Source organism: Trachurus trachurus, assembly GCF_905171665.1.
Source record: "Trachurus trachurus genome assembly, chromosome: 13".
Taxonomy (NCBI): Eukaryota; Metazoa; Chordata; class Actinopteri; order Carangiformes; family Carangidae; genus Trachurus; species Trachurus trachurus.
The window spans coordinates 18870633-18885779 of record NC_139892.1 but is presented as its reverse complement, the minus strand read 5'-3'; the positions used below and the strand labels follow the sequence as shown (position 1 = coordinate 18885779).

General features: G+C 43.0%; 1 protein-coding gene across 1 annotated transcript in view; it reads right to left on the bottom strand.

The window, feature by feature from the left end:
- The window catches only part of clpb (ClpB family mitochondrial disaggregase), a 36125-nt gene that overhangs the window by 2517 nt on the left and 18461 nt on the right, over positions 1-15147 (bottom strand). Inside the window, exons 6-14 of the mRNA XM_083984502.1 lie at positions 11899-11996; positions 9517-9631; positions 4367-4444; positions 2904-2959; positions 2576-2620; positions 2010-2171; positions 1754-1910; positions 1299-1372; positions 1054-1173 (exon numbers count right to left, since the gene is read on the bottom strand). Coding sequence (XP_083840628.1) covers positions 1054-1173; positions 1299-1372; positions 1754-1910; positions 2010-2171; positions 2576-2620; positions 2904-2959; positions 4367-4444; positions 9517-9631; positions 11899-11996 — 905 coding nt within the window. The remainder of the gene's footprint in view (positions 1-1053; positions 1174-1298; positions 1373-1753; positions 1911-2009; positions 2172-2575; positions 2621-2903; positions 2960-4366; positions 4445-9516; positions 9632-11898; positions 11997-15147) is intronic.

Below are 15147 nucleotides of genomic sequence, written 5' to 3'. Positions count from 1 at the left end.
GGAGAGAGGATGGCAGTGGAGACGGATACGGAGGAGTAATGAGATGGAGAGAAAGAGACAAACGTAGCAGAGAGGAGATACTGTCAAGCAACATGTCTGCCAGCGCTAATCAACAGGCCCTTAATGCGTTTTAATCAAACACAAGTCAATAGTAGTGATCAGAGCTGCTCATTTAGCCGCTGACGTTAACGCTGCATTCAATAAATAAGATGCCACGTTTTACACCAGAGACATAAACACTAATATTACAACAATTTAAATACTGCTGTAAGGCAATAATGAGAACACTAAACATTTAATTCAGTTAATACAAGTGAGTGACAAACAAATGGCTCCAGAGGATCCTGTAATAATGAGATCTGTGCTGTGAGCGCGGCCGCCTCATACAGACAGAGGAGAAATGCTACACATACTAGACATGGACACTTAAAAAATTAAAGACAACACACACACACGAGCAGCATTCAAAAGACACACAAATGGACTGAGTGAGAGTCATGAGTCAGGTCCCTATCAGATGCCTGCAGGGCCCATGTTTGCTGTCAGGACACCAGCTGTAATATTAATAATTAAATATTGATGAAGGCTCCACATGTTAAACACTGTAATCACATTATAGTGAGTAGCAGTGGCACATAATATTGATCTGGGTGTGTTCCTGCACAGCTCAGCGGCTGCTGGACGAGGAGGGTGTGTCCCACTGGAGGACACCCACGTTATAAATGCTGAGAGGACAGGCCTCGCTTCCTTCTCTCAAACACACACACACGCTGAGCTCTCCTCCACTTTGTAAGGCTGCTGTAGTGACAACTATCATTTGTCAGTCTATACTGTCAAAGGGTATAAAATATAAATGTGGATCCAGTGTTTGGATCTGTATTTAAAGCAGCTCTGTACTCTACCATCACATACAAGTTGACAGTTAGTATCAACTATGAACCAGGTCATGAACACTTCAGACAACAGGTTTTTGGAAACTCAACTGAAAATGTGTTTCTCCAGATAGGAAAGATATAAATAATTGTGTATTTATACAATAATAGTGTTTCATACCTTCTTGGCCCAGAAGTTGAGCTCTTTGCTGACGAGCTGTAGCAGCTCTGAGTGACAGAATGGCAAGAAGTATACGATTTCATTGATCCGACCCAGAAACTCGTCTCTCCGGAAATGAGCCTAGACAGGAGCAAAAACAATTACCAGTGACAACTACAGCTTCTCCTCCAGTAAAATGCAGCGGGAAATTGTAATTACAACGAATCAACATGCGTTTTATTTGTTATTTCGTGTAATTGTATTACCTTCAGGATCGGTCGAATCACTGAGTCTTTAAACTGACGGGGGATTTTGATGTCATCACTTTTCTGTACATCCTCTGAGGAGAAGCAAAGTATCAACATTTATTTCACTGCAGATTTTATTCACATGACCTACATGTCTTTACAGTGTAGCTTGTAATTAAGATCACAATCCTATTTATTTAGGCAAGATACTGTGATGAGTCCCAACTATACATTTCGATGATCTGATTAAACAAAATGATTTAAACATATATCAGATCCAATAATGAGGCTCATTTTTTACTCCAGCAACAGATGGAAATGGAAAGCAACTTGTCAAAACAGGTTTTAACACATTTCCTGGGTGGAAACTAATAAAATGAATTTTGCGAGTTATGTCTCAGAGAACAAACACCATGAGGTTGTACATCATTGTGTTTTCATTTAAAATCTGTATTTGTGCGTTTTTTCCTCACCGAGGTTGTCTGCCAGCTTCCTGCGGCTGACCACCTCAGCTTCCTGGCGGAGCTGCAGTGCATGCTGGGCGATTTCATCACTTGCGACGTTGGATGTCATGATGAAGATGGCGTCCTTACATTCAATGGTCTTCCCCTTGCCGTCTGTGAGACGACCCTGAGGGAGGAACAGGAGAGGTAAGAGAGATCAAGTCACATTCGTGTCTTCATTCAATAGAGGTACAATGATGTACTGTGTTTGTCTGTACACACACACCTCATCAAAGAGCTGCAGCATGATGGTGAGCACATCAGGATGGGCCTTGTCTACTTCATCGAACAGGACGACAGCGTTGGGACACGCCCTCAACAGCTTGGTCAGCTGACCTCCCTCCTCATGGCCCACGTAGCCCGGTGGAGAGCCGATGAACTTTGCCACCTGAAGGTCAGAGGCGACTTTAACACTGGAGCACGAAGACACGTTTTACAGGAATAAACTTCCACCTGTAGCGTTTTCTGATGCTGCGAGCTATGCAGAAATTGCTCTGAAGTTGAATCGTGAGATGTAGTTCTCCATTGATGTAACATAATGTAACTACTAATTCAGATTGAATATATTCATCAACAAAACTTCACAAAAAACAGTAAAAACATTAACTTTGCTTTATGCATCCATTATGGGAACATAAACAGAATTAACCCAATGTGTCACTGCCATGAATCTGCAGCAGTGATGCAACAGTAACAGATCAGCTCTGGTCTATTAATGAATGAACCTCTGTTGGAGCCAAATATTCACCCACTCTGTGTGAAACCAACTGTTCTCAGTGTGAAGTGTCTCACCTCGTGTTTTTCCTGGAACTCGGACATGTCCATACGGATGAAACCCTGCAATCACACAACAGATTAACCCTCCCATCACACACCACTGTGTGGACTGCGTCAGTGTGTGTTTTTGTGTTGCACTCAGCTGACTGTACAGTTACCATGGGAACCAACACAAATTGAATTCTCTGTCATTTCTTCATGGCGGCAAGGCCGACTAAATTAAATGTCTTATATGTGTTTTATATCTGTGAGAAGACCCGTTTGCCACCCTTTGATTGAAACAGCTGTGAGCGTGATTTTGTGTGTATGTGTGTGTTTGTACACCAGATGCTTCATCACATACCTTTTTAATGTCCTTGTGCATGTAGCGGGCCACCTGTTTGGCCAACTCTGTCTTTCCTGTGACACCACAGAGACAAAATGTAGGCATTATTTAATTTTTCAATAACCTTTGCACCCATTCAATTATTTAAAAAACAAAAAAAAATAAAACAATAAAAATAAAACACACTCAAGTCTTACTCATCTCAGACAGAGAGACGATGTCGGTCTTTCTGTAAAGTGTTGGCCTAAATCCCAGCGCCTCCCTGTACAAAGCTTTCAATCATCTCCCGCTCTCCACATTATGTTTGTCGCTAAAATATTCTGCATATAAATGCTCATATACGATATTGATGTCCTATGTTTGGTATGCATATGGGTTTGGTGATTGTGTGTGTGACTCTGAGCTTGTGTCTTGTTGCTGTGTTTAATATTGATGTCTCATGGCCACAGTTTGTCGCTGAAGGCAACAGAGAATATGAACGCCGCCTCTCCTTCATCTATCACTCTGGCCTGCCATTTTACTATCTCCCTCTTTTTTTAGCTATCTATCTGGCCCGTCATTTTCCTCCGTCTCCCTACTGCCTTCACTCTAACACACTTCCTGCTGCTGCTGCTTGTGAACATTTAAGATTTTGCATAAACTATACTAAGCCCTTTACGACAGAATATCTCATGATTCAGTCTTAAAATCTGATTAAACATTGTTTTGTAAATGCTGCTATGAGGTTTGATCACTCACAAAGATGTACAGTATGTCACATTAGGATGAGCTTCCAGTGTTTCAAAGTGCAATCAGCTGCTTTTGAATAAATACAGAGTAACCCTTTAAATACAGAATACTTGGGGAAAAAATGACTGAAGGTGGCAGTAAAGGAAAGGTCAGAGGTTTATCATGGATATTTAGTGGCAATTTCATCCAATAGCTGTTGATATGTTTCAGTCTGGGCCAAATAAGTAGACTTATCACAGACCAACTGAACGACAGACCCACATTAATACATCTATAGTGTGACTAACAACTTGTGACTAACATTAGCTAACTTAGCAATCTAGCTTGAACACATGAATACTAGTTAACCTGTTAAACCATCAGTTGTGAGCAGGGACTGTTTATTATTGGAGCTTCTTTTGACTGCCTGAGTCGTTTGTCTTGATGTAAACAAACAAAGCTCTTCTTTTTTTTTTCTTTGAATGAATCATTTCAATAGAGGCTGAGAAACAGCCAACTGTGTTTTTAAATTTACATTGTGGCACATGCTTTTTCAGCCTTGTGTATTCTCCTCCTGCCAAACCAATTAAATAACAAAAGAATACAGTACACTCCAGATGTATTCAGTGCACTTCAGAAACTTGACTTACTCAAGTGTCGTGTTTATCTTGGCAGCAACTTTTTACTTTTGTCTTTTTTGTACATCGCTTAATGAGACGAAAACACAGAGGAAGTGTCGGGTGTGAACGATGAGGGATGAGGGAGTGATTTACCGATTCCTGATGAACCGAGGAAAAGGAAGACGAGAGGATGCTCTTCATCGTACCAACCATTCTCCTTCCTCCTGATGGCTGAAGAGCGCAGACACAGGCAGAGGGAGAAAGAAAAGAAAGGCAGGCTATTATTTCAGTCATTTGCATTTGTTGACTTTGCTTTTCCACTAAGTAATCTAAGTTTCACCCAACTGAACCGAGCTGACCCGAGGGCAGCGGGTATCCCAGAAACTATGATAAAAGAGAGAGAGCAGGGATGAGAAAAAGGTCAGAGACATTTGGTGGAGAAAAAAAAAGGAGAAAGAAGAGAGAAAACAGAGCAAGAGCCCGAGATGAGAGACCTCCAGAAAGCTACCCATGATGCCTCTCCTCCTCCCCCCTACCTCAGTCAGTGGGGCCATTAGCCAGCAGTAATTGTGTTAGCCTCCCTGGCGCGGCCATGGCGAAATCAGTTTAGCATGGATCGTAGCCTCACACACACACACGCACGCTTGCTTGCTTAAAGAGGAGTGCCTACCCAACCCTGCCATCACCCCAGCAACCACACTCACACACATATACACAAAGACAAGATGATGAGGTGGATGGCAGGAGAGTAAAGAGTGTATTTGGCCGTGGTTTTCGGCCACTCCACGAAGAAGCAGACACCAGCACAAAACTCGTCCAAATCTGAACCTGCTGAGAGACCGAGGCCAAAACCAGAGACGTAGATGAGCAGAGTTCAGTCAGTGGAGCAGCAGCTCTGTGATCAGCACTGCGGCCTTTAGTATAGAGCTCCTGGGTTTGAATCTAGTGTCTGTATGTGCTCCTCGTGTTTGTTTCTTTCAGATTCCACATTTCTTCCCACAGCCCAAGAACTTGTATTTTAGATGAACTGGAAAAATGTTCTTCTTATTGCATTATTAAGGTGAGTTAGTGTTTAAATCTCAATCAAGCTGAGACTAAAATGGACACAGTCCCCTTTATGAGCTGTGCATCAACCTCAGAGCAGCCGGTGCTTCTGGGAGCTGGGACATGGCTGGTAGGATCATCCCTCCGGGTGTGGAGGAGACCGTAGAGGACCCAGTGTGTCCTCTGTAAGAACAATTGTACCATTTGTTTTAAATTATTACCGTTTACAATAAAATAAAATAAAAAACAGCTGCTGTTTCCTTTCAACTTGCTTTCCTTCCCCCTTTTGAGGCAGATCAGATTCTGTATGTTTGAACATCTTCAGGCAGAAACCTGCATCGTCTCACCATAAAACACAACATACAGCTCAATGATTTGTGTATTTTACTCCAGTCACTCCTCATTTCCCTAAACATAAGATGCTATTACAAGGGGAAAAAACTAACAATGATTCAAGTTTTATAATAGTAACAATTACGTTTTTAATGACATTTTTCAGGGTTGGTCATGTTTAATATAACACTAACTCAATCCAGATTCGTGCTTTTCTTTCTATCACAATAGGTCTGTCTTTGTCTTCTTGTTGAAAACTTGACATCTGTATAATTGAGCTGAGGCTACAGTCCTCAACGCAGGCGTCCCCGGTTCGAATCCCGCGTCGGGCAGACCTTTCCTCCATGTCATTCCCCCTCTCTCTGCCTCCCCCTTTCCTGTCTATCTATCTATACTGTGTGCTATCAAATAAAGGCAAAAACGCCAAAAAAATATACTTTGAATCTGGCAAGTGAGAATACAACCTTGACCCAAGAAGCACTGGTGGAGATTTAGTAGCCTGTTGAAATTTGTCCTTGATTTCTCGCCATGTATTCTTCTCAACTTGTCCCTGCCTTTAAACATCAAGCCAAGAGGTTCATAACGGCCCACAAGGGTGTAGCATTATAAATATATAACAGTTAGCAACACGGTTCAAGATAACAACCTTAAACAATCTGTCTCTGAGGTGTCAATTTCTTGGCAAGTTGTCGTGTGCAGCCAGATAAGTGGCAGGAGAAACTCGTGGCCAAGCCGCTAAGGAGAAGACAGAGGAACCAGAACTTCGGATTTAATTCTAAGCGTGAAAGAAACAGCTTTGAGTCTCGTCAAATTATCTTGTGCGAAGACGGTGACGCCTCGACCAGCATGTTCACTGTAAGCTGCTGCAGCTGAGAAGCTTAATCACTGACCGACACATATGAGTGTTAAACAACAGCTGATAAACAAAAGGAGTAGAAGTGTTGCAGGAGGAGAGGAGGAGGTGGAACAAGGGAGGTAAAGAGATGGAGAGACGACACGGTAAAGAGGGAGGAACAAAGATAAAAGAGAGGAAAGAGGAGCAAGGATGTAGGAGGAGATACAAGAGAGAGGAGTGATGGAGATAAGGAGGCAGAGAAACAAAACGAGTGTGTCAGAGATGGCCACAGAGATGAATAGTGACAAGAGGGGCTCCAAAGCTCCGTCTGCTTTATCAATGACTGTGTGAATGACAGCGTAACCTTCTGTGTGTTTTAGCTGATTGAGAGCGACTTTGACAGAAGGGCACATTGACATTTCTCAGAGGAGCCTGACAACAACAAGGAAAGGAAGGAGACACAAAACAAATGAAAGCTCGGCCTCTCTCTCTCTCACACACACACACACACACACACACACACACACACACACATGCAGACACAGATGCGCAAACACACACACTCCGAGCAGTGTGCATTGGGCAGGTCTGGTTGGCTCTAACATGATTACAGAGGGATGATTCTCTTCAATAACTCTTAGCCCTGAGAGCTAAACCTGGATCAATCTAACCTCCTTCCTGTGTGTAAGCATGAGTGTGTGTATGTGTGTGTGCATGTGCAGTTAGTGTGTTTGTGCTTTGTGTGTGTGTGTGTGTGTGTTTGCAGCAGGCCAGCTGTTTGTCAGGAGGAGTTCAGGTCCAAACAGGAGACATGGCAACAGCCAGCATGTAAATATAAAAACTAACTTTTTTTTCTTCTCACGTTTTAGTCTGCACTAGTTTTTACTGTGACGATCAGTTCATCCAATTGTTTTTATTCCCAATGACACATACAGATAAATTAACAATAGCAATATTAGCAGTTGATACAATCTGGATAAGTGATTAATCTTTTAATCTATCAATAAAAAAAAAATACATTTTTCTCTAGTCTAGTTTTTAATCTGTGTTTCAGTGCTGCTGATCAAACCAAATAAACAAAACAAAGACGTCACCTCAGGCTCTGGGAACCTGTGACGGCCATTTGTGATATTTTTTATGGCACACAAATAGGAAGGGAGAAGAGGTGTTGACACAAGACAAATGTTTATTGCATTATTCAGGTGATGTCTCCATTGCGCGGTATAAATTTCAAATGCTATGACAGGCATTTTACAGCCAAAGTGATTAATACCAAGAGCCACGTTAATCGATAATAAGAAAAAATTTTTTTTAACCATGTAAAGTATATGGCTAGCCTTTGCTCTACGTAGCACTCTTTCTCTCTTTATCTCTACATCCTCTTCTCATTTGCAGCCTCCCTATCTAGACTATATCTCTTCCTCTCTTTCCTGGTCCATCTCCTCATGTCTGTGAATCTCTGCTTCCTCTCTCTCCGCCCGCCTGAGCGTGGCCGAGTCCTGCTGGGATCACACGCCATGAGTGGGACTGTCTGTGCCACAGACTGGGTGTGTTTTTGTGAGCATCCTTGCAGATGGATCCTCTGTCTACCTCTTTAGTCCTCACACACACTCTCTCACTCCCTCTAAGTGTGTGTGTTTGTGTGTGTGCGTGTGATATATTCACTGTAATATTTCTGAGGGATCAATAAGCTGTTCCTTTATCACCGTGGTGATGTCTTCTATGGCTTTCAGGACAATTTGCCACGATAACAACAATCATTCATCACCCTGCCAAAGACTACAGGTCCCATGATTCTCTCCTCCTCCTTTGACTCCACTTCTTCCCCCTTTGTACAGCGGCACTTGTAACTGCTGCTTAAAAATGCACCAATGTCTTCTGGTTTATAGCGAAGTCTGTGATCTTTTACGTTTACTTTTTTTTTTTTTTTTTTTTTTTACAAAGTGTTGAATTGTTCCTCTGTTGGTTATAAATCCTGCAGTATTTGCACATTACAAATACACATTACAGTTTATAATATCTGTGTCTAGCTTTGGGAGTGAGAGTTGATTATTTTCACAAATCTAAATAGAAAATGTGCAAGATCATAAAAATAACACACATCCTCTGCTGAAACCCTCTCTGAACACACACACACACACTCATCTGCGGATCAATACATGGCCTCCATGGATGCCTGGTGTAATATCAGCTCTTTACTGTCTGCAGTGTTATTGTGCTCTAACTCATCCTCCCTCCTCTTCTCCATGCATTACACCCGCTCTCTTTGTCTTTCTGTCAATGCTCCACGCTTTCTGCTCCTCAGATACTTCTCTGCTATCTTCTCCCATCAGCGGTCTTGTCTCTCTTTTTTTTGTCTTCCATCGCTTTCATTCGCCCCCCCCCTCCTTTCCTGTCTTATCTGTTTTCCTCTTCCTGTCCCCATCACTTTCTGTCTCTGCCTGTCCATCTATGGCTCTGCGAAGGAGACGGACGGCACATCATGGACGAACAATGATGAAGGACTCGTGAGGTGTGCGAAGGCCACAAAGCGCGAGTGGGAGAGGACGGAGGGGTGAAGGAGAGCGAGTGGTGTGTGATGGAGATGGAGGGGGTAAGGAGATGGAGATGGAAGGAGAAACAGAGGGAGTGAAAAGGGAGAAGGGGGGGCAGAAAGAGGGAGAGAAAAGAGGAGGAGGGGACGAGTGTGTGTGTGTGTGGGGGGGGTCTGTAGTATGTCTCCTCTCTCTGTAATCGTGTTAACTGGCGGCTCCAAGCCTGGCCTCTTCAGCTGTCACACACAAACACACACACATGCACACAGCACCTGTGTATGCCTGACAGACAGCTCATTCATCACAATTAACCAATTACAGCCTCCGCCGGTCTGTCTGAACCCGCCCACTGCTGGAGGGAAGGGAGGAGAGCAGAGGAGAGGAAGAGGAGGGCAGAACAACAGAAACATGCTGAAAACAGAGACGAAAAGAGGCGACGACGACGAAGAGGAGGACGAGGACGAGACTGTGTGTTGTGTATGAATCAGTGTGGCTGCGTGTCCACCTGTTTACCTGTGTGTGTGTGTGTGTGTGTGTGTGTGTGTGTGTGTGTTTACCTGAGGCCACGGTGTTGATGGCTCCCTCCTGTCCAATGATGTGCTCCTTCAGCCTCCTCTCCAGGGGGAACCTCCTCCTCTCCGCTGCCTCCCGCCGAGCCTGCGCCTCCTGGAACTAGATGGACGTAAAAAAAAAAAAAAAAAAAAAAAGGAGACCAATATGTAATAAAACAGATGAGACACTCAATGAATCAAGAGTAGTCTGAACAAAGAGTCTGCAGGTGTGTCTCCACTTATTCCTTTGTCTCTTTATCATCACCTTTTCCTCTTTACCACATTTTCCAACTTCACAGCTCTTCCCTTTGTGAAGAACTGAGGCAGATTTAAGTTTAAGAGATCTATGGTATGCAACATCATACTGCTATTGTTTTGGCAGACATTGTGATTGTGATATGCGTCACTTTTTGGTTGGTTGAATGATCATTTGTGGTTTTTATCTGAAAAGAAGAGGATGATTTTTGTTGGGCCTGTACCAAACAAACACGTTCCCTTACATCTGTACAACATGAGTGTAAGGATCTAATGACGCATTTTACCGTTATCAAAAGCAAAATTGCTGCTCCAGCTAAAAAAAATGTGGGACTGTGACTCCCTCCCTCTATTTTCCTGTTAATATTACTTCTGCGTCATTTTTGCCTCTCCAAACAAAGGGTCCATTGATAGAGGAAGGGCTCATGTTGAACAAACAAAAAACACATTAGCAACTTTTGGGGTTCATCAATAACATTTATTTGACTTTTCCTCCCAGTAGTAAATGATTTTACTGCTAAATTGTGTCAAACAGGAAGTGCAATCTCTGTAGACCTGTATTCATACACATGTTAATGAGCATTAACAAAGCGGCTGTGTTTCAGATAAGGTGCTTTCACAGTGTAGCTGTTCAGCAGATTCATACATTGTGTTACAGGGACTTACTGTTAACTAATGGACATTATTTTGTGAGCAATGCCAGGCCATAAATATGATTCTTTTGTCAACAATGGCTTTGTGTATAATGACATTTTTAAAAACCCTCTGAAATCTTTCATCCTCTTACAATCTCTTTATTTCTCCCTTCTCTTCCTATCAGTTTAGAAATTTCCTTTTCCATTTCCCAGCAGCTATCTCCTTCCTGTCGTCATCCTCTTTAACACATTCTACCTCTCTATCTGACTTCGCCTTCCTCTCCAACACCCATTTCCTCTCTTCTGCAGATCTGATATCTTTCCATCATTGTACTTTCTTTCCCCTTTCTCTCTCTCTCTCTCTCCTTCCCCCTTGGTCTCTCTCCGTCTTTCTTTCTTTCTTTCTTTCTTGCAGCCACCCCATGACTCATTCATCCTCTCCTCTTTGTCTCTCTCCTCAGACTCCAGGTTTTTCACCCTGCAGTCGAGGCAGGCTGTTTATTCTCTCTCTCCATCTTGCTTAGCTCCAGCCTGCTGTCAAGCTGCTGGATAACTACAGATAACTCAAGTTTTATTTAACAAAGGAGCAGACCCCCACTTCCACGACTGCAGCACACCTGTGAAATAACAAGAGCTGTGCAGCGAGGAGGCAGTCCTCTCAGTCAGCTGTTTCTGGAGGTCTGCTCTGTCAAAACCTTTCACAATTTTAACACACCGTTATCAGAACCATCCAGGAGGGTGTTTTTCATTTCAGAGACTGTAGTTTCAAAGCTACTGTGAAGGTGTTAATGTCTTCAGATGCAAAAAAGTGCTGAATTACGTCTTCTTGCCTGTTCGAACAAGGAATAAGTGCATTTGAAGAAGACATTCGTCCAATCAAACTAATTATTTACCAATATTTTAAAAGGGTGACAATAGTAAATACATACATGATGGTAAAACATAATATATTATATTTTTCTGGCACCTGTTTTTGAGAATGTATTACTATACTTGGTTGTACATAGTTGCACTAAAGTCCATGTGTTTATTACTATTATTGTTAAAATATTCACACTAAAAAGAGCCTTCAGTGCAGAAAAACGTTTTACCTGCTGTAAGTCACAATATTATAGAAAACAAATCCAGATTTTATCAAGTCTCATATCAGATGTTCATTATTTTTCAGTGATCTGTAACCAGGCTTTGTTCTTTAGCAGGTTTTTAACCCCAGTTAACCCTTTCCAGCTTTCACATCCGTATTATTCAATAGCACCTGTCACTCAGTCACCAGACCGACACAGACCTCCTGACGAGCGCGTGTCTGTGTGCAAGAGGGCAAGTAAATGACACAGATGTCTGCTGGGTGAACTGCGCTGCTGAGTCATTTAGAGGAGGCTGCAGGAAACAACTACAGGATCAACAACACGTGTGTGCATGGAAACTAATGCCGTTTTAATTGCTTGGACAATTTGTGTGGAAGCAAAACAAAGTTAGTGTGTCTGTGAGTGTGTCTTACCTTGCCCTCCCACTCCTGCAGCACTGTGCCCACTTCTCCCTCCTTAGCATAGGCCCGTGCTGCGTGTCCCAAACCGTTGGGCTGCAGGGGGTTGGCACCTGTTTGCAAGTTAACACAAATGAATAAAGATTTCATTTGAAACACAAATGAATCATGTGAAAAAAACAAACAAATAAAAAAACAAACATAAAATGACCAAAACTCATAGAAAACATCAACATCTTTTCTTTTTTTTAAAAGAAGGATTTCTTTGCTTTTGTTGAGAGTTGCAAGAACATGCACAAACTCCCTCAGCAGGAGGGTCTGAACATCGATCAGGCCCGTGAGGTTATGGGTGAGAGGTCACATGGGTTCAAGGGTCACTGAGGCTAACTGCAGTGAAGCAGGAGGGCCACGCAATGACCCTGTAGGGGGTTTCATATCTGCAACGCGTGCCAATAAGACAAACTCTGACCCCTACACCCGCACACCACCGCCCTGGACTATTATCAAATTTATACACACTGCAGGTTGTTGCAGGTTGGGGGCCACCGAGACACAAAGCTTGCACACTTCCTCACAGCGGGAGGGGTCGGACGGAGGAAAGATTTTGTTAAACGGACCACGTTTGCAGGGCTGGAGTAGAAACGTAGAGGAGACATAATGTCACAGCACGGGTGAAGTGTGCCAGGCCTGGTCAGTGGTGGGCTTGTCAGTGAGGATGGTTAGCAGTGCTTTCTGCCCTGACCTGTGCCACCGCTCTCAACCTCAGTCACCAACACACTCGTCGTGCCTGCACATGAACAAGTGAATGTTTCCACCACATGAGCTTCACCTGACAACGAGTGGAAATAAATAGATAAGATAAGGTGTTTAAACAGTCACACACAGTGAACCAGGATGACTGTGGGAGTTTAGCACCATAATAAGTGTAAACAGGCAGGAAAGGCCCTGAATATTTAATTGCTGGCATCAATATGTTTCACCTAATAATAATGTGTCAAAGTTGATACTGATCAAAACTTATTCTTTGATATAAGATTCTGATTTTAAGTCAACATTTTTACCAGTTTTAGTTGATTATGTAGGCCTAGTTCAACAACATTTAGCATTTGAGAGGTTAAAAAAAATATTTGCATTGCTTAATGAATATGGCATAAGAATCTGCTCTAGTATCGAGAATTTCAAACTCTATGTCTACTCTATTTGAAAAACCAAAGACAAACACTGCAGCATAGTTCTGTCTCAGTGCTTCATCCCAGTGATGCACTCAGTGCAAAACCTCTGTGACACACAGATGTCTCTGGATTGACTCAGATCTTTCTGGGACCACTGCAGGTTCAGGACATTTTTTGTGACAAGTGCCTGTGTAACAATCTTTGGCAATTTATTCTGAGGCCTTAATGCAATTCAAGACATTACTGACACTCATGAGAGGAAATGCAACAGTGCAGACGCATGGGAGTGACACAAAATGTGTCACTTTGTGGAAAGCGACAAACTACAAAATCTACTGAAATCTTAGTTACAAGTAGATTAAAATGAATCAGTGACAAATCAGTGACTCCTCCCCTCTTCCGTGTATTTCCAAAAGTGCATTCAAGGACATTAGCAAGGTCTGTGCAACATGTACAAACTCAGAGAATTACGAGCCAGAATGTTCCCCTGAAGTTTTTCTGAGTAAACTATACTATAGTTATAAAACTGCTTGTGATCAATACAGGTGCTGCTAGTTTCTCCTGCTCTGTGCACAGAGACTAATAATCACTGAGCTGATTATTGATAATCCCCTAAATTTTGTGACCTGCTCACAAAGCTATCGATCCAAACAACAATACGCCACATAACCGCCCCCCTCCAGCCCACCAAAAACATGAGGGAGGAAAGCAATAAAGTACCAACACACTCACACACACACACACACACACAGACACTGGACATAATAAATAGCATCATTTAGGGCTTTAATATCAGGCCGACCCTCTGGGCCATAGCACTTTATAACAGGATCAACACTAACGACACTCACACACACACACACACACAAATACACACACGCACACACACACACTCCCTCGCATACATAGGATCCCTTCATTAGGAGCGCTTTAGTTATGCCTATTAGGGGTCCCCTCCTCTTTCCTATTTCCTCCTCCCTCTCTTTCACTGCAGCTGGTGGGAGAGAGACCCTGCTGCTCTTTGTGTGTGTGTGTGTGTGTGTGTCCCTGTATCTGTATTGTGTGTGTCTGTGAGCATGTGTGTCTCCTCCAGCCTCCTACCACCTACAGAGCGCTCCATTACCGAGCGCCCCTGGCCATGGGCCTGATGTGGAGCTCGGGGAGAAGCTAGGGAGCCTCCGCAGGTAGAGAGAGGGACTGAGGCCTGAGGCTGGGCCTGGAGACTGTGATGGATGAAGATGTGAGTCGAGGGCCGGCTAAGGCCAAAAGAGCAACCCCACGGCTGGCAGAGGAACATGGACGCACACAAACACAGGGGAAATAACAAGGTACAGGGCACACACAATGTGCACATACATGAAGGGAAAGTGGCGCACACACCCAAGTCCAAATGGACGTCCTGAAGCTGCGGCAGCTCATAAGAGTTTTTGGTTATGATGTAAAAAACAATGGTTGGGAAGCTAAAAAGAGGAAATGGATTCAACACAATACAAACAACACAAGCTTTGTCAGGAATAATGAATCAGTAATCAAATAATGATAATAATAGTTAAAGACTGAATTATACACTGATTTAAACACTGATTTAAACAACACACGCAAACAGCGATGTGTTTTTGATTGAGAGTGCGTGATGTCATGATTGTTATTGGCCGTGATGGTGGCGCCAACCCAGCAACGGCACCATCGGGCAAGCAACAACCGACCCCGTCTTTAATCTGATTGTCCTAAAACAAATGTCTCTGCTTTGTGAAATTTCTTACCTTTTTAATTCAAAAATGCGTCTGCAGAACATTTGATCGAGTTAGACGAGGTGATTTGTTTAAGCTTACAGAGTGCTTACAGGCGGCGAGGGGTGAGGCGGGAGAGACAGGCAGACACAGCTTTGGATGCATCATCCATCATAAACATAAACAAGACATTAATACTAGTTTGTGTGTGTTTGTCTCAGTGTGTGTTTGTCTCAGTGTGTGCGTGTAGGGGGTGTTTGAGCCAAAAAATTCAAGTGTTTTTAGATTAAAAACCCATCAGCCTAAAAAGCAACAGCTCCGAATGTCACCCGAGTTAAGGTTCAAAGAGGCGTGTACTAACA